Source organism: Amia ocellicauda, chromosome 4, assembly GCF_036373705.1.
Source record: "Amia ocellicauda isolate fAmiCal2 chromosome 4, fAmiCal2.hap1, whole genome shotgun sequence".
NCBI classification, from domain to species: domain Eukaryota; kingdom Metazoa; phylum Chordata; class Actinopteri; order Amiiformes; family Amiidae; genus Amia; species Amia ocellicauda.
In genome coordinates, this window is record NC_089853.1 from 39,922,910 (window position 1) to 39,946,859 (window position 23,950).

General features: G+C 45.0%; 1 protein-coding gene across 1 annotated transcript in view; it reads right to left on the bottom strand.

The window, feature by feature from the left end:
- fer1l4 (fer-1 like family member 4) overlaps nucleotides 1-23,950 on the bottom strand; it is a 36,920-nt gene that overhangs the window by 11,521 nt on the left and 1,449 nt on the right. Inside the window, exons 2-37 of the mRNA XM_066702159.1 lie at nucleotides 22,816-22,871; nucleotides 19,985-20,073; nucleotides 19,474-19,573; nucleotides 18,276-18,370; nucleotides 17,809-17,850; nucleotides 17,547-17,720; nucleotides 17,285-17,345; nucleotides 16,421-16,552; nucleotides 16,081-16,143; nucleotides 15,886-15,970; nucleotides 15,606-15,768; nucleotides 15,325-15,508; nucleotides 12,822-13,008; nucleotides 12,460-12,735; nucleotides 11,930-12,033; nucleotides 11,666-11,774; nucleotides 11,348-11,546; nucleotides 10,952-11,072; nucleotides 9,059-9,159; nucleotides 8,654-8,741; nucleotides 8,166-8,282; nucleotides 7,725-7,877; nucleotides 7,290-7,473; nucleotides 6,667-6,791; nucleotides 6,290-6,424; nucleotides 5,691-5,864; nucleotides 5,242-5,352; nucleotides 4,749-4,910; nucleotides 4,482-4,650; nucleotides 3,571-3,683; nucleotides 3,184-3,309; nucleotides 2,905-2,947; nucleotides 2,008-2,117; nucleotides 1,734-1,868; nucleotides 1,228-1,344; nucleotides 758-885 (exon numbers count right to left, since the gene is read on the bottom strand). Of these exons, the coding sequence (XP_066558256.1) occupies nucleotides 758-885; nucleotides 1,228-1,344; nucleotides 1,734-1,868; nucleotides 2,008-2,117; nucleotides 2,905-2,947; nucleotides 3,184-3,309; nucleotides 3,571-3,683; nucleotides 4,482-4,650; nucleotides 4,749-4,910; nucleotides 5,242-5,352; nucleotides 5,691-5,864; nucleotides 6,290-6,424; nucleotides 6,667-6,791; nucleotides 7,290-7,473; nucleotides 7,725-7,877; nucleotides 8,166-8,282; nucleotides 8,654-8,741; nucleotides 9,059-9,159; nucleotides 10,952-11,072; nucleotides 11,348-11,546; nucleotides 11,666-11,774; nucleotides 11,930-12,033; nucleotides 12,460-12,735; nucleotides 12,822-13,008; nucleotides 15,325-15,508; nucleotides 15,606-15,768; nucleotides 15,886-15,970; nucleotides 16,081-16,143; nucleotides 16,421-16,552; nucleotides 17,285-17,345; nucleotides 17,547-17,720; nucleotides 17,809-17,850; nucleotides 18,276-18,370; nucleotides 19,474-19,573; nucleotides 19,985-20,073; nucleotides 22,816-22,871 (4,531 nt within the window). The remainder of the gene's footprint in view (nucleotides 1-757; nucleotides 886-1,227; nucleotides 1,345-1,733; nucleotides 1,869-2,007; nucleotides 2,118-2,904; nucleotides 2,948-3,183; nucleotides 3,310-3,570; nucleotides 3,684-4,481; nucleotides 4,651-4,748; nucleotides 4,911-5,241; nucleotides 5,353-5,690; nucleotides 5,865-6,289; nucleotides 6,425-6,666; nucleotides 6,792-7,289; nucleotides 7,474-7,724; nucleotides 7,878-8,165; nucleotides 8,283-8,653; nucleotides 8,742-9,058; nucleotides 9,160-10,951; nucleotides 11,073-11,347; nucleotides 11,547-11,665; nucleotides 11,775-11,929; nucleotides 12,034-12,459; nucleotides 12,736-12,821; nucleotides 13,009-15,324; nucleotides 15,509-15,605; nucleotides 15,769-15,885; nucleotides 15,971-16,080; nucleotides 16,144-16,420; nucleotides 16,553-17,284; nucleotides 17,346-17,546; nucleotides 17,721-17,808; nucleotides 17,851-18,275; nucleotides 18,371-19,473; nucleotides 19,574-19,984; nucleotides 20,074-22,815; nucleotides 22,872-23,950) is intronic.

Below are 23,950 nucleotides of genomic sequence, written 5' to 3' on the forward strand. Positions count from 1 at the left end.
CGTGTCGTCTACGCAGTGAAGCAGGCCCTGTGGGAGGGACGGAATATCTGTCTATTCAATAAGCAGGAGCTGGACCCGATCGTCATCGCGCGGAGGGGCATGGTACTCGTGAGGGACTATGTCAATCTGGAGGTCCATCAGAGGGGCAAGGAGGAAGCCTTTAGGAACTGGCAAATACAAGATCTGGGGGAGCTCAGGATCCCATGATGGGACCCACCTCCGGGGACGGTCATCTCCCCCTGCTGGAGCCCGAGTCCAAGATCATTTAACTATTTTATGAATGATTGTCTTTTAAAATGACTTTTAAAAATGAATTTGAACTGTTTTTAAAGATTTAGTTGTTTTTAAAACACTAGTTGTTTGTTTGTTTGTTTTTTGGTTTAGTTTTGTTCTATATATTTGTCAAATACATTGACCGTTTTGGATTAATTTTAAATTCATTGGACCGTTTTTGTTTGTTTTTTATTTTTACCATTTTAATTGTTTCTTTATTTTGTCCGGTGCATTTTCAGTTATTTTCAATGTATTTGACTTTTATGTTGGTAGCAGTTTTTTTAATCACGTTTGTTTTGTTGTTTTGTGCACTTGTTTATTTGAAGTTCATTTATTTTGTTTACGTTAAATCACAAAGATTTTAAAAAATTTAAGTGATTTTAAGAATTGATTTTTAAAATTTTAATCACAAGTATTAAAATTTGTAATGATTGTTTTTTAATTTGAAATGTAAAATACTTCACCAAATAAAACAGTATCTTACTCTCCGAACACTGGGTTCAGCTGCTTGGGGATGTAATGGTCCTTGCTGTCCATCTGCTGTTGACCCACCTTCACCACTACGTAGGGGTCTGCCTTGCCGTTGGGGTCGGTGGGAGCCAGGTTGGTTGCCTTGTGGCACAAACAAAACACGTACTGTACTGAATTGTTAGTCTCACCACGCAACCCACCGCCTCCTGTCTTGTCACTGGAAACCTCTGGGAGTTAATCAGCACACAAGCCTGACTGGACATCCATGTCCAAGCATTCCTCGTTAAGGGAGGTGCAATATATTTAAATAGGGATATATAAAAATACAATCAATAACATGGTGAAGCAGGAGAAAAAGATGAAGATGAAGAAGAAGAAGCAGAAGCAGATCTGGTTCAGGAAGACTGAGTTACTGATGGTGAATGGAATGAGCAATGGTGATTCCATTGTCTGTTCACCAAAATTCTGTGCTTGTGCACTTACCTTCACCACGTAGACCCTCACCAGGACTTTAATGGGCACGTTTTTGGGGATTCCTTTGGTGATCTTACACTCCGCGTCCTCGTCTTCTTGTGAAATGGGGTAAATTAAGAAAGAGCCCTAAACAGGAACAGACAGACAGAACAAGTCAGCAAGTGCCCACAGCTCTCCAAAAAACATGTGATCCTGGGTGTTAGTATTGTGTTTTCAGGCATTATAATGTCCTGGTCATTGGCAATGTGCACTAGGACCAGGACTAGGTGACTGGACTTCAAATGTTATTCCATTTTGTTTTATATTTGATTTAGCTGTTACTACAAATTGACCTATTGATTTAGATTTAGGGTCATGTTTATGTGTTGAAGTTTAATCCAAGAGAACAATATTAGCTTGGATTTTGTTTTTCTTATTGAGAAACTTCCAAGAGATGGAAACAGTGACATGGGTGCTACTGGGCAGACAAAGGAATTGACACTGCCTGGAAACACGGATGGTTTGGGAGCAGTCACCTTGTATTTGCCCATGGTTCGCTCCTCTTCATCTTCCTCCTCATTCTCACAGTTGGCTCTCCCTTTGTAGATGGGGAAGGTGTGCAGCCAGTCCATGAACTCTTCAAACTCGTTCTCCAGTTCGGACTTATAAAGCTGTGAAAAAGACGTTGTGCAGTTGGCTAGGGTGGGTTCAGGCGAGTTCAGTGCAGTTTAGTAGTTGGTTTACAGACTGCACTGCCAACCTCCCACCTTCAGTGGACAAAGCAAACCTAAAACGCCAATACGAGCTTACTTTCAAAGTGCAAATCATCTTCCTCTTGGGTTTGGGGGGCTCGACTTCGACCAACACGTTCGCATCGTCTTCTTCCGCTTCGATCGTCGCCATGTTTAAATTCCCACCTTCTGCAAAGAGAACGTGGATGAGGGAGATCAGGAAATAGAAGAATGCTCGTGGACGTCTGCTAAGGCAACATTTATTTTTTCACGGATGAGGCACGGAAGCACGGTAGAAATGGGGACTGCACCATTGCTCTTTTTCTGCTGCTGTGGTGCATTGTCTTGTTTTGTTTTGCATTTCCACTTCTATGCTGTGTTTTCAGAGGAGCAATAATGGGGCTGATATATTGTGAAGACCAGGGCTAAATTTATCTCAGCCCATGTCCAGAATTCCCGGTGAGGAATAACTGGGGAGATTTGTGCACAGTGTACCATGGTGTCTGACTTAGTGGAAAATTGATTTCTAGAATGTCTCCCCCTCCCCCCTCCCCACAATGACTTAATGGATCATTTGTGACACACGAAGCCATGGCTGCTGAGAGCCAACAACAGGCAGACGGAGGATGGAGACAGTGGGCTGAATCAGCAATCAATCATTCTGTTAATTAATCCATTATTTAACCTTTACATAAGTCAATTGAGGAAAAAAACAACAACTAACAAACAAACATGTCTCCTTTTCAATAAATGTCTAGCTAATGAGCTCAGACAAGCCACATAAATAAATAAAATAAAATGCAAGGACAATCATCCATCACTCAGCACAGAGTCAGCCAAACGAGTTAAAGCATCTTCAGATCTCTCAAAAAACAGCAGGAAATCTGTGTAGAGAAGACTGCAGAAAGCCAATAATAACTGTTGGGATGAAAAAAGCCAATAGCCGATGTGTTGAAACAGCCCCAGCATTGATCACCTGCATCGGTCTGTTCTTCGTTTTCTTCTTCATCCTCCATGTTCTGTGCATAAAGGAAAAAATATTTCAGTCAACAAAGTCATCAAAGGGTAGCAGAAATCTAAATTTGTTTAAATAAAAGTTCTATTGAAACAAGAAACACTTGCTGCATATGAAGATGACCATAGCCTTTTTCTGGGTGACAAAGTTATGTGGATGTTCTTAATTTTTCAGTTCTTACTGTCCAGTATGATCTTCAGCAAGTGTATTTATACTCTCCGATCAGCTGGACAAACCCACCTGGTTCTCCAGCTCGGCCAGTGAGGCGTAGTACTTCGACCACCAGTCCAGTTCCTCCTTCTCTGGCTCCTCTTCTTCTAGCTCCTCCTCCTTCAGCAGCTTAAGTGGCCCTTTCTTCAGGGGCGCCTGGGGGAGAGATGTTAGGATGGCACATGGCATCACTGACTGCACAAACTTAACAGTCAGGTTTAAGGTTACAAATCTGCAGACACGCTATTGTAATTCAGCACGGTTATTGGGTCACACACATTGGGTCGCACCAGAAACTGATCCTGATTTATGGGGTTCAACTCCAGTTTACAGTGTTGTAAAACACACGTTTGAGCACCTGAGCTTGGAAGTCCCCAGACTTATCTGTCCATTAAGACAGCGGTGGGCTGTACTCACTGTGACCAGGTTGATGGGGTTGATAGGGATTTTGGTGTCCCTGATGGGCAGTCCTCTCAGGTCCATGTTGATCACAGTGTTCAGGGGCGTCACCTTCTTTGGTGGCTTCTTGTCTGAAACAAACAGCGAAATGACAGGGTCATGAATTTTGATCTAAGTTATTGATATTTGTTGAGCTTCAAATAATGGATTCAGGGGGATTAACTACACTGAGCTTCACACAGCCACAGGGTTCTGTTTGTGTTGGTTAGATTGTTTATCAGTATGAAGTACAAGAGGTGATTGGTCCTCTTTAAAAAAGCCTTTCTGTTGTCTGTGTATATTGGACAGAAGGAGAGAAGGGAGCCGAGCGCGATTCTGGAACTCTGTGCCTCATATTCCTCATGTGTTTACTGACATCTGTGTCCTGGAGCTGCCCCAGCTCTCTAGAATTCAACTCTCATCTTCAGCTCCACAAAAGAGTAACTTGCATTTAAATGTTCAATACAGTTAATGCATCTCTGCCAATAACTCCCCCCCACCTCCCAAGAGCATTTCAATGATCCCTAAACAATGCAGTTCAGGTTTTCTAATTCATTTTGTTGTTGAATTGCATAGCTCTGGTAATAAGCTTTGTTTTTGTTTTTTCTTTGTCCTCCTTTAATCTGCAGGAGCACCACTCTCTCCCTGGATCAACTGCCAGTGTAAACTAAACTAAACAGAACATGAACAAAATTAATAAAAAATACATCAGCATTGCAGCAGCAGTAAATAAAGTACAACATTTTATAAATGTGTACAGGGCTGGCTGTTTGAAGGGGAAGCTGATTTATAGGAAGTTGTATGGTAAAAATAAAGTACTAAAAATTAAATAACTAATTTATAATTTCACTGCAACCATATGGAAAGGGGGCCCACACTAGTGAGATTACCTTGTGGCTCCTCCTCCTCCTCCTCCTTCCACTCGTCCAGGTCTTTGGGGGCAAAGTTCATGAGCGTCTGGACTACATGGGTGCCCACCAGGACCAGACGTCCAAACGCCCGCCGCTCGAACACGAAGATGGTGAGGGGGGGGTGCAGGTACACCAGCTCTGGAAGCTCCTGGAGGGGGAGAGGTGATGGAGCACAGAGGCATTCATAAGTGCACATCATAGTTATGGATTTACAGACGCGGTGCGCTGTGCGGGTCGAGGGCTCACCACGTCGAAGTGCTTTATGATCTGGCTGAAGTTGGGGTTAAGTTTGTAGCTCTGGATCTCCTCGGACTCGATGCGCTGCCCCGAGCACTCCATGCGGACCTGCGGCCGCTCCACCTCGAACAGGTTCACCCGCTTCAGGTCCCGCAGGCCCCAGTACAGCACCTACTCACAGGGGCACAGGTCTAGGTGAGCAGGTCTAGGCCCCAGGATTCTTTGTTTGTTTATTTACATCTTTAACCAATGTCTTGAATTGATCTCACCATATTGTTTTGGTTCATTACAAAGGTGTGCGTTTATACACAAACACACACACACGCAACTACAATAATTCCACAGCAGGATTCTGGCACAAACAGCAGTTGGCAGCATCATGGACTTGACATCAGAGTAACATTGTGCAAATCCACTGCATATTTAACAATAATACATGAGCAATGAGAACATCCTTGGTAATTAAAGACACAGATGTTCAGCTGTCTGCCCTACAGCTCACCTCAATCCTGAACTTCTTAAGAACAGGCCTCACGCCCTCAGGGATGATGTAGAATTTCTCCTCAGGCAAATACACGGGATCCCTCGGGTCCACATCCTGAGGGAGGGAGGGCTGATGGGAAATAGGAAGAGCAGTGTGTGAGGTGACCTTCTCCATCACTCATATCAATCCACCTGGCATGTCAGCCAGACAGGGAATAACTTTCTGTCTGTCTGACTCTCCATCTGACTGCCTGTCTGTATAATCTACCTGTCTGAACTGAAGCAGGTTAAGCATTTTCTTGGGGCTAATTCAAGAGATGATTTAGTTAAAAATAATCATTATCATAACAATAATAATTGAAAAAGTGTGTTGGAGTGCGGAGGACTGGATAAACACTATAGTTTTGTGTGGTTTCTAGTGTGTCTAAGCACATGCTTCCCCTGCTCGTGCGGCTGCTCAGCGCTCACCTCCCCGAAGCCGGAGTAGTCCAGCTCAATGAGCTCGAAGGCGGCCAGCAGCTCCCCAGCGGCTGCCTTGCCTTTGCTGATGTCGAAGAACTGGAGCGCGGGCTTTTTGTACGGCTCCTCAGCGAACTTCATCTCTGGCTCCGCAAACGCTCGGCCGATGAACTCTGGGCTGCCCTGGGGACATGGGACCAGGGGGTCAGACTCTAACATACTAACATCCATGCCTGGCAGGCAGTGTACCCACTGTGCCCACAGTGGCCCAGGGGGGTTATACCTTGTGCCAGGCTATGTGGTAACACAGCACAGTCTGGCAGTTGGCAGCAAAAGGGTCTCAAACTCCAGTTCATTGTTAAAAATTCCGGAGTCTCTTTTGGTTTTCGGCCTGAGTGGAGCAGCCAACCATTAAAGCTACAGTAAAGCAATTCTTGTCTCCCAGAGACACTGTGCCCATCAGGGAAGGTGTGTGACACTGATGGTTTACAGTATGGCAGCAAGCAGCCCTGGTGTGAGGGCAACGACCACCACAACAACATGCACTCACAACTTGAATGAATTAATGAATTAATTAATGGTAGGTGTAGCCCATCTTCAGTGCTTACAAACTTGTCATAGTCGTAGATGTTGATAACGATGACTGGGGGGTCGGCCTTCAGTTCGTCCTTGCTGCCCTCGATCAGGATCTGCTCAAACAGCAGCAGTTGACTCCAGGTGGGTGACAGAGTCTCCTCCAACACCTTGAGGTGGGAACAACCACAATCTGAGTGACATCAAACCAGAAGTACGTTTGTTTCCTGAGGATGTGTAATGAAGACATGTTTGTGTGAGGAGTGGAGGTAGCGAGAGAATAAGGAGTGGTAGATTTTACATTTTTAGTTTCCAATTTGCAATCCTGTTGCTAGCATTCATGAATACATTACTTTAATGTAATTATAATACTTTTATTGCAATAATAATAGTAATAATACTACCACCTTACCCTAGTGACCTGGCACTGTGAGAAGAAGACCACCTTGGTGAAGGGATCTGAGAGCCCGTTGTCATCCGCGGCCAAGATCCCGCGTGCCTGGTACAGGTGAGCTCGCAGCTGGAAGTACCGACTGTCTGCAGTGACAACACAGATGCCACTGTGTCAGAGATTGGGGACCGCTGGCCACAGAGCTGCCCTGAAGACTGCCTGACCAGAGCACACAGCGTCTGTCTCTAGATCTACGGCTGGGTGGACCATCAGTTAAGTAATTCTGAAAACTCTCAGTTCTTTGGCCGAGGTTGCTGGGCTGGGCTGGCTGGGAAACCAGCTGCATTGATCTTTACACGTAACTTTAATACTAGCTCTCAAAATGCAGATATAGTATTTATCAAAACCTTCATATATGTGGGAAAAAATGTTTAATTATTTTTTAAAACTGGAAAAACAGACAAGATTTAAATTAAATGTGAAAAAAGACATGCAAACCTGTTGTTTTTGCATAGTTTCACAGTCCATAAGCTTTGACCTTAAAACTAGACTAAGCTGAAGATCAGTGTGACAAGACCACTCTGACCACCTCACACCTCTCCACAGCTGGGTCTGAGTACAGTTCCCCCCTATCAGTCACTCACCGTCACAGCACAGCCTGATGGGGGGGGTGTTGGAGGGGGGCGGCACGGTGGGCGGGGTGTTGTCGTACAGCGGTGTGAACTCTGCGGGGAGACTGCTGAGGCTGTTCTTCACATATTTGGTCACCCCCAGCCACATGTACACCTCCAGCTTGGCAAAGATCTCCCCCACCGGCCCCCCAGGGGTCTGCAGAGAGGGGACAGAGACACGGCAGGCTGACCGACTGACCGACTGACTGACCAACATGCCACACACACTCTGTGGCAGATATTCTAAAACATATTCTAGATGCAATATAAAACTCAGTTCTTTAGGAAACAATATACATTGAAAGCAGACACAGGACACAGCACGCTGCCTTTAACCTTTGACACCCTAAGTAGAGTGAAGCAAAAGACAGACGCCCTGACACACTGCACTGTGTTGGACGGACACACCTTCATGTAGACAGTGTGCACCTTCCCGCAGTCTTTGCCCTTCTCCTCCTCCACCACGGAGTACAGGATGGAGTGCACAGGGATGCGAGCGTAGGCCAGGCGTTTCTCCCCACTCAGCAGCCACAGGAAGACATCCGGCAGCGTGCTCTGGGGCTGGACACACACACACACACACACTGAGCACCAGTCATTACATTTCATTACTGCTGTGGCTAGGTGAAGTTACCAGTCTTACTGACAACTTCTGAAGGAGAGCTCTTGGCATTTCTTACTCCGTACAGTATTGCACAAAGGAACACAACCAGCCACACTATGGGTCGATGCACATTTCAGTAAGCTTGTTAGTGGAAGCAAGAAAGAGAAAAAGAACTAACGAAAAGAATAAAAGAAAACTAAAATGAAAGAAAAAATGAAAAAGCATGTAAGAAGCAGCCTGAGCACCTCCTTGGCCAGGAACCGGACCCTTCGCAGGATCTTCTTGACGTCGCCCAGCTTCTCCCTTACTGTCCGCACCGTGATCCGCCTCCGCACACGCAGGGCCTGTTTCGCCAGAAGGACCTGGGGACACAGCAGGGTCACAGACTGCACTGGACAGAGAGACAGTCCTGATTCTGCAATGTTATCAATTCGCACCAGTCAGCAGAGGCCAGAGGAAAGCTAGGCCTGGCAATTTAATCTGTCTCTGTAATGTGTTATTTTGCAACATGTTTATGTTTCAGGAACAATAAGGGGAAAGTAGTTTTTTTTGTAGATTATTATAATTTATTCTAATAATTAAATGGCTGATAGTGTTTATACAGAGGAACAGGACAGGATGGAAACAACAGCGCAGTAAGCCCTGCCCCTTGCTGTACGGACTGACTGGATTCCCTGATCTAGGAAGCAAGTGCGGGGGTGGGGGTGAGAGCGCCTCCCCCAGGCCCACTCACAACGTTCTTCTTCAGGAAGTCCAGGCGACTCCGGTCCAGGTTGTTGGGGCGTGTCACGGTCTTCTTGTCTGCCTGGGAGCTGTACTGCCTGGAGTGCGGGACAAAGTGACACAGCTCTTACCCAGCATTTTTGTTCTGCACCATCTCACAAAGCAGCGTCCTAAAAGCACCTGATACGCCTTCCACAGGTCCTGTTCATGTCTCCATGTTGGTTTACATTTTTACTTCTTTGTTTGTGTTTGTTTGCAGGGACACGTGCTTCACAAGAGCATTTCAGTGTCACGGGTACTACTGATAGAGGACAGTCCATAGGAAACTCAAAATCTTGCGATAAGCCTTCAGTAAGAGAGCTACAAAACCAAGAATATACAAAAAATGCACAAGCTCAGTTGCCATGTCACCTACTTGCAGCTCGCCACCAGCTCCAGTAGCACCTCCACCAGCCGCTCCTTTGCCTGGCTCTTTGGCCTCTTCAGCAGCTTCTCTACCTCGTCGATGCCATGCTCCTGGGAGCCAGGGAATATCATGTACATCGTGGTTTAAAAAATATATACATTTATGTATAAATAAATACATAAAATAAAATAGTGCTCTGGGGCCAAATATAGTATGTGTAGTGAATATTTAAAAGCTATGGATGGTAGAATGGTATAGATCGTTGCTAGATGGTAAGATTGTCATGGCAAAAAGATACATAAGCCTGGACAGAGAACCTGTCTCTTCCCAAATTCTGCTTTCAGAAATGTGTAAAAATGAGATGTGTTACAGGGACAGGCTGATAAATGAGGAGAGAGCAAGAGAGAGAGAGAGACAGCAACTCACACCTGTATTGCATCTTTCAGCACAACGAGCTCTCCCACAATGCAACGGAAGCAGGAAGCATGAGGCCAACTGAGCCGCCGTCTATAATTTTTGCCCTCAACTCCACCATCCACCCCTACCCCCAAGGCAGCATTGTACTCCTGCCTCTGAGCTCTTGAAACTGACAGGTCATTGGTATGGGGTAGACTGGGGTCTGCCTTTGTCATTGGTCTGTCTGCTTAAAAGTTCCCAGCCCCCTTTCCGGTTCCGTATCTTAGGTTTCTATGCAATGCTGTGCTTGAAACTCCAGGAGTAAATTGGAATAGTGGAAGGAAACTGCTATAATAATAGTATATGTTAAATTAATGCTTACACATCGAAATAGAAGACAGTTTGTTTCCCAGCAGCAATTTTATTTGAATACTTTTGTGTGAAAAGTACTTTTACGAAATCAATATGGTCCTTAATAACAAATACATTTCCAGCAGCTTACGGATGATGCATTTAATGAATATGTAATTAATATTAAGAAAAATAGAAAGGCACTGTAATATTTCATGCAGTGATATGTGGATTTACTATAAAATACGGACCATAAATGTTGGAAATAATTAATAAAATATATTACAAACAGTATAACATTATATTGAACATATATTTATTTGTACATAACAATGGTCTAAGAAAATCAAGGATTATGTTGTATAATACACATAAATATACAATACAGCATCATAATTTCAAAGAGAAGAAAGTAACACTACGAATAGTAAAATAACCTTTCATCTATTAAATTAACATTATAGCGATGCATTTAAATCGAGAGAACAATTTGAATGATATTAATTAAATTAATATGTTCACATTAGTTTCATGTATTACATACAATAAGATTTTCCATTCCATTGCATGTACAGCTGTAATTTATTTTATCAAAAGGGAGGCAGGGTGGGGTGGAGTGTTATTTTTAGATGTACAATTCATTATTATGCCTAGAGACAAGCATGTGGAAATTATGGGTAAAGTTATTAATATAAAAGGTCACATTATAGGCATTCATTCATCTTTGTACTTGCATTGACAAAAACTAAATAAATAGGTCATTTACAAACGTATAACATCAAGTATAACTAAATTTTTACATTAATTCTAGTATAATAAGATATTAATTAAAAACATAAGTTTACAAAAAGGTATATTTGTTTTACATATAATAATAGTATCATATTTTAAATCAGCATCCTCTTCACCGTTGGGAAATAATATTGTATTGTACTGTAAAACGTAAGCACAGTTTATTTCCACTATTCCAATACCGGGAAAACAGCTTTCAAACCAGGCAGGCCAATGACCAAGGCAGACTGGGGGACCAATGACCTGTCAGTATCAAGAGCTCGGAGGCGGGACTACAATGCTGCCTCGGGGTGGGGCTAACCCGAGGGTGGAGTTGAGGGTAAAAATTATAGACATGGTGAACCCCCACCCAGAGACACTCACCAGCCTGTCGGCCATTTTGGAGAGCCAGTTGGAGATGTGCAGCCGGAAGCAGTGGTCCTCCCAGTAGTTCCACACGTAGATACAGGGTTTCTCATACAGCAGAGGGATACAACTGAACGACCTGAGAGACACACACACACACATTATACTAAACTGTAGGTAGTATACTGTACTTCATGTTGCATCCATTAGATTGATAACAATTCGATGAGTGGATGGACATGAATGGAAAAACTGGGAGAAAGATAGATGGAAACAAACAGCCAGGTACATATACATCGTATTAGCAGGTAGGGAGAAAGACGAACAGGCTATAGATAGATTAGAGAGACAGATAGGTAGATAGGTAGATGCAATGGTGATATGTCTTCAAACCTCCTCCCATTCCCATCTTACCGGTCATATTCAGTAAGCTGTGGCCTGCGGGTGGCGCTGACGGACCGGTCTCTGCTGCCAGGGGGGTTAGCCAGCTCCTCTCTCTCCAGCTCATCCTCCGATCCTTCCATCAGCGGCTGCCTGTCCTCCCCCTGCCCCACCCCCCGTGCCTCCCGCTTCTTGGACTTTACCACCACCTCGGCCGCTTTGCCGTAGTTACCTGTCCCAAAAAAAGACGTTGCATCACTCCCCTGCTCAACACCCTCCCAAAAAACCTGCTGCTTCCAAGGAACGCACAGGATGTATGGGGATTGAGGCCTGAGCCAATGCCAGTCTTACCGATAGAGAGTTCGAAGGAGACTGGCTTGGTGCCAATGGAGGGATCGATCATGGTCACATCGAAGAGTGAGGCAAACAAGAGGAACTCCTCCTTCTCCCCCAAGAAGTTCTGCAGGAGACGAAAAATAAATCTAAAATAGCCACAGCTGTATTCAAGCCACAATTCCATGAACGGCACCATGCAATAAAGAGCATGCTTCATGTTGATTTGAGAGGGAGTGGAAAGGAATCGCTGCGCTCAGACATTCAGAGAGGTGGGCTGACCTCAGGAAGGGGATGTATCTCCTCCACCTCCACTGTGACCGCGCCCGGCACCTCCGAGTCCCGGTCCTCCGGCTCCTCCCCAGGCCCGCTGCGCCCCTGCACTACTGCAACACACACACACACCATGTGTCACAACATGACACACCCCAGCAGGTGCTGCATTTCAGTGGTGGACGAAGTCTGTTCCCTCCCAGACGTAAAGCATGTTGGCATCCCATGGGGTAGAAAGGCAACGGAAGAGGATATCATTATTTTTTAACACATCTCATCACAACATGGTAACACAACACAACTCATCCCATGAACTCTAGTCCATCTATGTACGTCCACTGTATCTATGTACCTTGTATTATTTTAGATCAGTTACCCAATGATCCATATTAGAACAGGTATTTGTCATCAGGAATGGAAGGAGAAAGAAAGACAGCATTGCTGGGGTTGTGACTCTAATGAGCATCCTGTCCCAGAGAATATCTCCATGGAGCCCCCAGCCCCGCAAACTGCTCCCGAGATGCTGCTCCTCCTCCTACCTTCCTTGTCCTTTTTCTTCTTCTCCTTGGACTTCTTGCTCTTCTTCTTCAGGGTGAGTTTGCTGAAGGTGTTCCTGACGGCGGCGAGGGCCTTGTTTTCGACGACAGCGGTAGGAGAGGAGTACACCTCCACGGACAGCGACAGCAGCATGCGCCCGCGGTAGAAGATGCCCTGGCCCAGCCCCTCATTCAGGTCGCGGTGCACGTCCCGCAGCACTGAATTCTGCGGGGAGCCATACAGGTTGATCCAGGACGGCCCGAATGTAGGGTGGAACCCTGTGGAACAACACAGAGACATCATAGTATCGGTATCCTTCCCACCCGAGGAAAATACACGAGCAATACAACAACATCCCAGTTACCATTCCTGGTGGGGTCGGAGATCTGCTGCAGGTCCAGGAAGTGTGTTGCCAGGGCAACATCACCAATGTTGGCATCGTCGAGGACCTGGACTTTGATCCTGCGCGCCAGCGGGGGGAACTGCTCGATGAAGGAGATCTGCTCGTTCCACTCGGGGGCGTTGGTGTCCGTCTCCACTGACGTCTCCCCCTGGGAAACACAGCACAGCCCGTGAACTCACTGGACACTGGACACCTGCAGACTATTGTCATACCTTTTCACATATTTATATATATATATAGAAAGAGAGAGAGAATGTGGTATATTAATGCAGCAAGTTCCCTGTATCTCTATGCAATAGAGGGACAGTTTTGACAATCAACAAACACACCAATAAAACCAATAAAAGGTTCATATTATCACTGTGATAAATGTGAGACTTTAGTGCTTTAAAAGGAATGAGTTCTTGACACCTTGTGCACACAATCCCCTGCCACTACAGAACACAGGTACTTCCTGAAGGAGGAGCCCTAAAAAGACTAAAAGCCTAAAAGGTTTATTTGCAGAAATATACCTGCATCCAAAAAGGTTGCAAGAAAGGGATCTACATAGGTAGCAGCAAGTAGCAGTTAGCATTTATCCTTAATTGCTGATAAATAATTATATATATTAAATTGATATTAACAATTCAATGTATGATTGTACATTGGTTGATTTCAGCAATTTAAATAATTGAATTGTTGTAACATGCAAAATCATACTTTACTGCATTTAAAAAAATATGCATTTAAAAAAAATCTATGTTTAGCTATAATATGTATTTGTATATTTGCATACAACTTGATTTCAAAATAATAAAATAAATCTATATTATAAAGGGATTATAATTTTATGAATGTCTACCGCTGTAACAAAGTGTTTTACACATTTACAATTAAAATCAACCGTGATATAGGCTACTGAAATAAATCCTGTATCTAGAATTGCATTTTTCATTAAACAATAAATGCTCTATTTCACAGTACCTTCTCCTGTGTACCTGTATATGATATTTGGTCTAATCACAGCAAAATATTGTAACCCCTTTAGCTGACAAACCCCCCTAGTACCCTTAAAAGGGCACCAAATCCATGTGGTTCTCTTTAATCCCACATGTACTCTTCACTGTTGTGTTGTGAGACTCTCAGCTTTCTAACGATGTGAAGCATTCTCTGATGTGAAAGATGTGTTTCATATACCCCCCCACGCATTTACGTCCCACCCCTAATTGTCAAATCGCAGAAAATTCTGGAACCAGACAGTCTACTGATCAGAACAACACAATCCACGTTTTGGTAGAAGCATCACACACCCGTAGAGCTCAGAATGTCAAGAAGGAAAACTGTTTACAGTGTACTAATACACAATGATTTTACATCATTGGATCTGAACTTCTCTGTGTTTGATAGAACATCAAATAATGTATATGATTAGTTTTTAGGTTGTTCTGAACAAATCAAGCCTATTTGCAAAGAAATCCGATCGAAACTGAGTGATCTGTGACCGTCTGAATGAGACCCCCCCTCCCCGAGCAGGCTGCACGTTGACCCCCCCGGGCTCTGAATGACGGCGGGTGACACAGAAACCGTAAATTGGATGTGTTTGAGAATGAAACATACTGGTAGCCAAGAGAATAAGCTTTCAAACGATGTGCGCATTGTAGGAAACAGTGTAACTTCTATATTACACTGTATTCCTACATTAAATGTACATTCTTTTTCAGTTTTTGGTAAACTATTTTTTTTTTTTTTTTTTTTAACCTCTGGCAGTTTACCGATTACCTTTGTACCATTTCAGGTTATGCACTGGACTTGAACAGCTAAAATTTCAATTAAAACTTGAAAAATAAGGGTGTTCTAAAACTTTTCACCTGTAGTGTATTAGTAATGTAAATTGTAAGTTCAGTGTTGAGTGTATCTTAGTTTCTATCAGCTTTAAATCTTGTATGTGTGTGCCAGTAGAGGCCTGCATCTCAGTATGCTGTATGAGAGTGTGTTCTCAGTAAAGTGTATGTTCATTTATGATTTACAGAACACGCAGCAGAAACACAATCTTATGATAGGGGCATTTTTCCAAGTGGCCTTTCGCTAGGGGCCATTTAGAAGGCATGCAGAGGTATTTGAGTAACAAAAAGCACCACAGCCCAGTAAACAAACAGTGCGTCTGCACAGAGGGGTGTGTGTTTGGCGTGTGGGAGACGTGTTTGTGTGCGAGTTGCGTGTGGGCGTGCGTCACACTGAACTTCCCAGATGCATCCTGGAGAAAGGCAGGACAGGAGCAGAGCAGTTTTATTCTTCATAATAAAAGCACAGAGTAAGCAAACAGAGAGATCATACCTGAGGACAGAATGTGTGAACTGGGGATGAGAGAAAACCTTGACATCCAAAGATCTGTGAGGTTTGCCAGCACATCAGGCAATGTACAACATTATAAATTTGTATATAACTATAACTTGATCTATATATATTTGCCAACTCCAGACCATACCTGCTGTCCTGCAAAGGTGACCTGGACATAGGGGTCGATGAAGACCTTCTTTTCGCCCATCATCTTGGAAAAACTGCCCATGAAACCAGAGTTCATGCTGGGTAACCCCTCAGCCTTGAAAATCTTCACTAGGAACTTGGCCCAGGGTCTCTCCACTGGCATCCTCTTGGGCAGGAGCAGGTTCCTATGGATCGAGTGAAAGGATAATCAGAGCAGAGCAGAGCAGGGCAAGGCAGATTGTGGAAAAGAGGATACATCACCCCCCTCCGGTCCTTACTCACTTCTCAATGTCGTCGTTTTGGCTGCCCGCGGGGGGGATGCTGGGCATGCCAATGGCGTCGCCCTTGGCAACCACACTCATCGTGCACTTCACGTAACCTTTGATCCCTGTGCGCGTGTCCTTGGGGTCTGTGAGTGGCGCCCATTTCTGGTAGAATCGGTGGTCTGGGGCAGGACAGACATAGACACACACAGAGAAAGACACCAGATTAGAACCCACCAGTGACCAATGGTAGAAAGACAGAAGGGGGATGGGGAGGGAGTCACAGTAGGGCTCTGTACCTGGCTGGTTGTAGACTGTACTGATGTCAATCTTGAACGTGCCTATTCTTGTCATCATGAACGCCAGTGTCTTCTTATGAACCACCTGGAGGAGGGAGGAAGCAGTGACAGAAGTAACTTGGACCACCTCATCTCACAGAGAGCATGAAATAAGATGTCTGTCTCTCTGTTGTATTTCTCACAGTGACGACTTACCGAAATCTCGATTACTTTGTCAAAGAGAACTTCCTGGTTTTCCTGGAACTCAAACAGGAAGTTCTAGAAGCAAAGAGGAAAGATGTCAAACTTAACGTAACGTAACGTGTAACGTAACTTAGCGTAACGAGAGGAGAATTGTGTGAGATCATATCAGTTGCTTGCTACTGGGAGGGATGGGGGGGTATACTCTGCGCATCTCATCACAACCTGAATACAAATAATTTAGCATTAAAGGCTAAAGACAGGAAATTCTGTTGTGATCTTCCAGTTTGGAAACCCATTTCCCAGCTGCAGAGATCATGAATGTGTGTTGTGATGAGGCGCCATGCAGTTTTACCTCATTGAAGAAGGGGCAGTTGGTGGACTTCTGGGTGACCGTGTGTTTCTTCTCCTCCCCCACTGTCACATACACGGCCGGGTTGATGTTCACACCCACAAGTTTCTGAGCCTCAATCACGTTGACATTTACCTGTGGAGAAGGGAAAGGGGAGGTGACAGAGGGGAAGTAGGAGAGATATTGGTTGTGTATAGCCCCTAGAATTAAGACAAGCTTGATCCCTGAGCCAGCCGGCCTCCTCCCACTCCTGAAGCCCTGCATTCAAGAGATCATTAAACCACCAGTGGATTGATCGCTCTCCAGCCCTCAGTGACAGATACGCTTTCTCCATTCGAAGTACCTTCCACTACCCTTCACCAAACTGTTGTGGTCTGATGGCTTCTACAGGCCCAAGGCAAACTGGGACTTCACACAGTTACACCCCTGCAAGCAGGCTGGGCAGTGCATCTCAGCCTGTGCAAATATTGATCTTAGCAATAAGGAAGCAGAGTGGTGTCAGGGGGCATTCCCCAGTAAGTCAGGCGCTGGGGCATAGCTGCCTGCTCAGAGTGAATAGCCAACTGCATAAAACCATATCAATATTTAATTACTTGAGTAAACCTATCAGCTTGTCCCTTAAATAGAGAATCGGTGAGTCATGGTTTCACCTTTAAACTCAAGGAACACTCACAAACCAAAAGTAAGAGAAAGTGTAATTTGAGGGGTCGATTTGTCCGGTGAGCATATTGTGGGCCAATCGTGTGTGTAAATACTTCAGTCTGAGGTGGAATGTCGGTCCATAGTTTAGCCCAACAGGAAAAGGGCACAGGTGTTTCATGCACCTGGCCGCTGGACTGGCAGGACGGCCGAATACCTGTTCTGTACCTGGAAGCTCTGCAGTTTGGGCGTGGCTGCGAGCTCGTGCTTCGAGAGGAACCTGCAGCGGCTACAGAAAGGAAAAGAGTGAAAAATAATTAATAAAAAACATATATAAATTATAATAAATAACCAGACTGACTTGTAAAAATGGGTTTCCAAGAACCCACAACTATTCGCTGTGTGGTCAAGATATTGAAGTTGTATTACTGCAGACAAACATGTACTTTCCCGTCTCCCCCAGGGGGTTGCGGGTATGACTAGGACAGACCTCAGGATGGGGGTGAAGGTCATGTTGGCGCACTCAATGTCCGCCACGTCATAGTCGTCATCATCGTCGTCATCATCGCCGTCATGCCCCTCCTCTTCTCCATCCTTCACCAGGCTACGGCCCAGTTTCCGCGTCTCCCGGTCCAGCCGCTCCGGACGCAGCGCCTGCTTGGATCTGGAAAGGTTTGCAAGTCAGAGGTCAAAGAAGAGCTGCTGCAGCTGGGCACTGTGCTCATCTCCAGTTCCAAAAGGATCTAACTTACCCTGGTTCAGAAAAGCCAGCATTTCTGATGACAAGTGCAGAGCTGCAAGAGAGAGAGAAATTAAGAACTCAGTCAGAAAACAATAAGCACTAGGACACTCAATGGTAGATCATAATTAAGAGTCTTTAACCGGACATTTGTTATCTTTACTCATGGGCAGTATTAATGTCTTGAAAGCTACAGCTCTTAGACTTGATCACTTGGAACAATAAATCAAAAAGAGTACAAATTACTATGAGCACAGGTGGGATGGACACCAAAAGACAGTTCTCTGTCCAGAAACACGAGTGTGTGTGTATGGGTGACACAAACACAGATACAGGAGACAGGAGACTCCCCAAGGGATGCTGTTAACCATTGTGGCACACCGTGTTGTATTATTTATTACTGTATATAAACATCATTGACATGTCCGACTACAGTCGGGACAGGAAATGAGGGTGGGGCCGGTCCGGTCTGTCACTCACTCATCAGGATCCTCATAGTTCAGGAACTCTTCGCTTTGCCAGCCGCCCGCCGTGCCCTCCACAGGCTCGTACCGCACATCCAGCTCGATATATATCTATGGAATAAACAACAGAGGGAGGGGGAGGGCACGATGACAAAAACCCGATTGTGATACAGAGTCTCCTTGCTCCGTGTCAATTTACGGTGCTTTATTGGCATGACTTAAAATTTTGCAGTGTTGCCAAAGCAATTACATTGCCTGACATACGTATATATGGAAATATAGGCCTAATATTTCACAATGTTTCATAAAATAACATATATTAAAGGACAAACAAAAGTACAATATAAATTATAAATACAATAATTTTAATATAAACATACCTTTACTTTTGTTTTAATCAAACACGGAAGTATGAAGAAAATATATTAGAATAATAATAGTGTCTCCCACTGCAGAAATCCTGCCTCATGAGGAGATTAAAATGAGAGGAAACGAATGAATTGTTAGTAAAATCATGTAGGTTTGCATTGAGAGTTTGCATTAGTAAGCAGCCTGCTGTGATGGAGCCTCCGGCAGTTACAGTGATAAAGGCATTGTTTAATTGATCTTATTCAGTTGTGTTGTTTTTAATTTTATGTGGCTAAAATTACTGTTCATTAATCGCCTTAGCAGAGCGGACATTAGAGATTCCCATTGTGATTGGCGCTATCAGTGCGTGTAACAACCAGTGGATATTAAAAGGGCAGGGTCTTGGCCACGGGGTAGAGAGCTGGTGAATTGTCGACTGCAAGGGGTGTAGAGTGTACAGATTGTGCTCCATTTAAAAGATGTTTTTTTCTGTTGCAATAAACCTGACTATCTCTCATTATATGTTCTGTGATGGTGGATCAACGTGGAAAAAGCGTAGAACGCTACAGTATTGTTAGGAGCCACTTTATACTATTTATAAATCAAAATGCAATAGGGAACCCCTTTTAATTTGCAAATTGTGGGTGGGTCAATGTTTTTATTTGGTCTAACCCTAAGTCTGCTAAAATAATATAATATATATAATAATAATAATTGGCCTAACGAGACGGTAACATTACAGACAAGCACTTGTGCTCGAGTCAGAGTGCCGTCACGGTTGTCACTCCTCTGTGAGTGCAGATCCCCTTGCCTCTCCCAGTCCCAGTTTTACTAGGGGCCGGAAGTGCGGTGCGGCGAGCGCTCACGTCAGTCAGGCTGTAGTTCTTGTCGGTCAGCGGCTCCCTCAGCATCACTCTCCCTGCGGACACCACATGCTGCAGGCTGATCACCAGCTTCCCCACCAGCCTGAGGGACAGGCAGACAGACAGACACTGAATAGATCTGCACTGGCCTCCTCACACCTCACACTAAAAAACTGTACCACATAGGACTGCTGCATCAGCTGCCGTAACTGTAGTCACCCCACAGAACTTTAGTTTTATTTATTTGTATCCGATTTCTCTGTATGTGGTCTTATCACATTACAGTGAACACAGAGACAGAGGTTAGACACCCCCCACCACCACCGATAAGGCAGGAAAGCAAACAACCTGCATGAGTTTTTGGAACACTTTGTGTAGGGTGGAAGGTGTTAACGCAGAAATCCACAGCTTGCTGCCAGCTTATAAACAGGAGCCTGTGGTCCATAAGTCATGGAGTGGCTCAGATGGCAGTGCCATGGGCATCCCTGTGGTGTCACCAGCCCCTGGCACTCACCTGTTACTGAACACCTTGCTGCTGTTGTAGACGCTGACAGACAGCATCTCGTCTCGGATGACCTTCCCATAGTGTGGCCAGCGGAAGTGCTGCACGAGAGAGAGAGAGAGAGAGAGAGAGAGAGAGAGAGAGACACACACACCAACCAGGTAAGAGAGAGCAGGTATGAATGCAGCAGGAGTGATGGCAGCACAAGCCTCCACTCATACTGAACAGCAGGGCCCTCACATGCCCGCCTGTAGGGCCACGGCCTCCCTTTGGATTTTGTCTCAAGCCGTTTCCCAGTCGGCCTGCTTATCTCTATAGACTGCAGGTTATGTTACAAGTAGTGGCAGCTTGCCGTGTGTTGAATTTTCAAATAAAACTGTGCATGAGCTGAGGAAGATGAGAAAAAACTATTTATTAAAAATACAGAGGTTTTATTTTTTGGTGTGTTAGTTAATTGTTCAATTTTTGTTAATTTGTTTAATTGGCTTTTTTCTTGTTAGTCTGTCTGATGTACCGTGTGACCTCTGCAGTCCCTTTTCTGCAAGGAGATGAAATGTACATCATCCCCGCCATCAAACAACAGAACTAAACTCCATCAGCCAAACGAAGAACTGAGATCTTCCCTCTTCACACTCTTTCTGTCGGTTCTTGTGGTTGTTTTTCTCAAGGCAGCTGCTCTGCTCTGTACCCGCCCAATCTCAGCCAGCCGGTAGCCACCCTGCCCCTTGACTCTGCTGTAACCCTGTAGAATGGGTTTCTTGGTGTTTGAACAGGCGCAACCATCTACCGCAAATGAATGGGCGGCCTGCATTCTTACAGGGATGTGGCTGCAAGATAAATACAGCTCTCACTTTAACCTCCGCCTCGGGGCACCCCAGGGATCTGAGGGAAACCAGGTGCAGAGAAAAGGCCTCTCCAGACAGAGAACAAAACTGGACAAGGAATAAACACAGGAGCAAACAGACACACCTGCCCTCTCCACGACCGCAATTACATCACATTGCTGTGGTACAGCAGAAGGAGTGATTGAGCGCAGTGTAATATCTGTGGCTCGCTACCAGCTCTTCAGAAGCGGTGTGAGAGCCGTGCCCGATGAAGAGGGCCCAGACACAACACACCACAGTGCTCCCCACACACTGTTCACAGTGACCCATGGCCACAGAGTTCTGCTCCAGACAGCTCTTAGTCTATAGTAAGAGACTTTTCAGTTTGCTCTATCTACTCGCACTGTTCTTTGCTTCAGGGCGTTAATAATTTCCCTCAATCTTTCCACCCTGTAAAAGGTATTCAGAAGGCTTGGGAAACAGTGGAAGTCAGAGAGGAGGAGGTATTTTTCCTGGGTTGGGGCTTGGTTCTCCTAGGGCCTTATTTCCTAAACCAGAAACAGAGAGTGAACCAAACCTGAGAAAACCCAGTATCTTCAGGGACAACAGAGGTTAACCGAGAAGAGTCTCTTACTCTGTTGGGCTGTTTCGCTATCGCCATCCCTCAGTTGTGACAAACACAGTCATGAGCGCAGTCACTGTGCAGTCACTTTGGATCTTTCCAGTGGGAGAACACGCCCTCCCAGGCCGTGGGCCATGTTGTTCCCAACAAAGCAATATGTTAAAGTGTAACAGCGGGAGGGGTTGCGACATCAGAAAGTTCCACTCAGCCTCGCCATTGTGAGGAGTGTATTTGCTCTGGCTCCAGGAATGTGAGCCAGGAACACTAGTGACTCAGAGCGGGCGCAGTGGCTGTGCAGAGAGCCAAGTCTGTCGACGGTGTCACCAGCCATCACCGAGCAGGGCAAAAACAGCCCCCCCCACACCACTTGCACTGCTCACTCGGAAGCTTTTTGCCAAAGTCCAAAGTCAGTCACTCCCCCCACCCATCCTCTAGGCTCTATGTTTCTGTCCGCTGGAATTTCTAGAGCTCACCTGCACACACTGCCCCCCTCCCCTGGGCAAATGACCAAAAGAGAAGGAAAAGTGAAAGAGATACTGAAGATTTAACAGGACATCTGGGGATTAGTAACTGCTGTGTTAGAAGGAACAGTGTTGATTGCCAGGGAGTGAGATGAGGGTGCATGGGAGAGAGTAAGTGGAGGAGAAAGAAGAAAGAAAAAAGGAGAAAGAAGGGAGGAAAGAAGAAGAGTGAAAGAGAAGGACTCCATCCGTAAAAAATCTTATTTACACCAAGTGAGACTACAGAGCTGTCCCTGGACGCCACTAGAACTGTGGCATCTCGGCGATAAAAAGGTTCGATCATCAGGACTGTTAACAGAAACCCTGGCAAGGCATGGGCTCTGCCTCAGCAAAGCAAACAGAGCATGTGCAGGAACAAGTGGTTTTGGAAAAGTCACTACAGGGTGTGCAGCCCTGCCATCTGACTCTTCACATCAAAGAGCAAACGGTGGCATTTCATTGGATACATTGTTACAATAGTTGTTTAAGTGGCGTGCCTGAAACACGTCTTTCGCTCTGTCGCCAGCTCCGACCAGGTCGGTGATGACAGGGCCTGTGGTCACCTTCTCAATACTTGCGGCGAGAGAGGGGCCTGTCGGAATCCGACCTGCAGCTGTGTGTAAAGATGTGATGCTGTTCCCACTGATTTGTTGGTTTGTTTTTTTGTTGTACAAATGAAGAAGTATTTCCTACAGGGTTCACAGGGAATCTATTTTATTCCAAGCCACTCACTAATGTCACAGAATTGACCTCATGATTTGCTCAGTGTGTCACAATCCCTCCTGTCAGAATCACCTGCTGATTTATAGATTCCTGTAAAGCTCATATGAGGGTGGGGTCGAGTGCGTCCTGTCACCTGTACAAGCAAACTCACTGCGTGTCCTAACAGCCTCTTACCTCATTGAACACAGCTTCATTTTCACACTGCAGGATCTTGGTCTTGTGGGTGAAGCCTGGAGGGCAAAAACAAAATAAACAAGGATCAACAGCACAATCAAATGCCAGGAGGAGGAGATGATGACAAATCGAAAACTGATCCAAGAAAGAGACGCACAAATGTGCCCTGCATGCCCGCGCACACACACACACACACACATACACACAAAGAGTCAGGTTGATTTTGAATAGCTGCAAACGCCTCGGACACCATCTGCACAGAACAGAGCCATACACTTGTTCCTGACACCCAGCCTCTTAGAAAACCTTCTTCTCTCTGCTCTGACAGAGCCAGGCCGAGTGTAGGGTACATCCCTAAACATACGGCTGAGGGATGTTCATGTCTTCCACAGTAAAGTGAAATATAACCTGGCAAAACAAGCCCAACACTCAAACAATCCAGAAAAATATAAAATCAGTGTCAAAGTGGAGCATAACTACAACGTTGCCTGCACTGGACCACATGGGCCTACGCTACTTAAGAGCATTCAGTCAGTCCGGGTTTACACACTTACACACTCTCACTCAGTCCCTCTCTCTCTCACACTCTAATAAATTATAGATAATGTACTATAGATATTTATAAATGTGACAAATGGAATCTGTGAAGATGCTGCCGGGGTTCCAGGTGTATAGAGTTCTCCATGGGAACACCGAGGTGCTGTGCGCGCTCTACAGACGCTCTGGCTCAGGAGAAACCGGCTTCCTGCTGCTTATGTCAGGGTTACTAAGATCCCTGGTCTGTGTATACGTGAAGATTAATGAAAAGGGCTTAAGGGCAAGGCTCATACAATGGAAAAGACACAATGGGAAGGCATGTTAATGACATATTATCCTAAACTGACAAAGTAAATTTGCGATGGTGTTTGGAGTCTTTTTCTCTGCCATTGTTTGTTTGTTTGTTTAAATTGCTCTGTTATATTTTATTTAGTAGAATTAAATATCAGAGAGGTTTCAAAGCCCTCAATTGAAAAATAAAAAAACACTTCCTAGAGTTATTTGTGCTTTTTCCCCTTGTTGGATAAAACAGATGTTAACTTGGCATAATACAAGCTTTGTGGTAGGGAGTAAGCATTGTGAATGTGGCCGAGTGCAG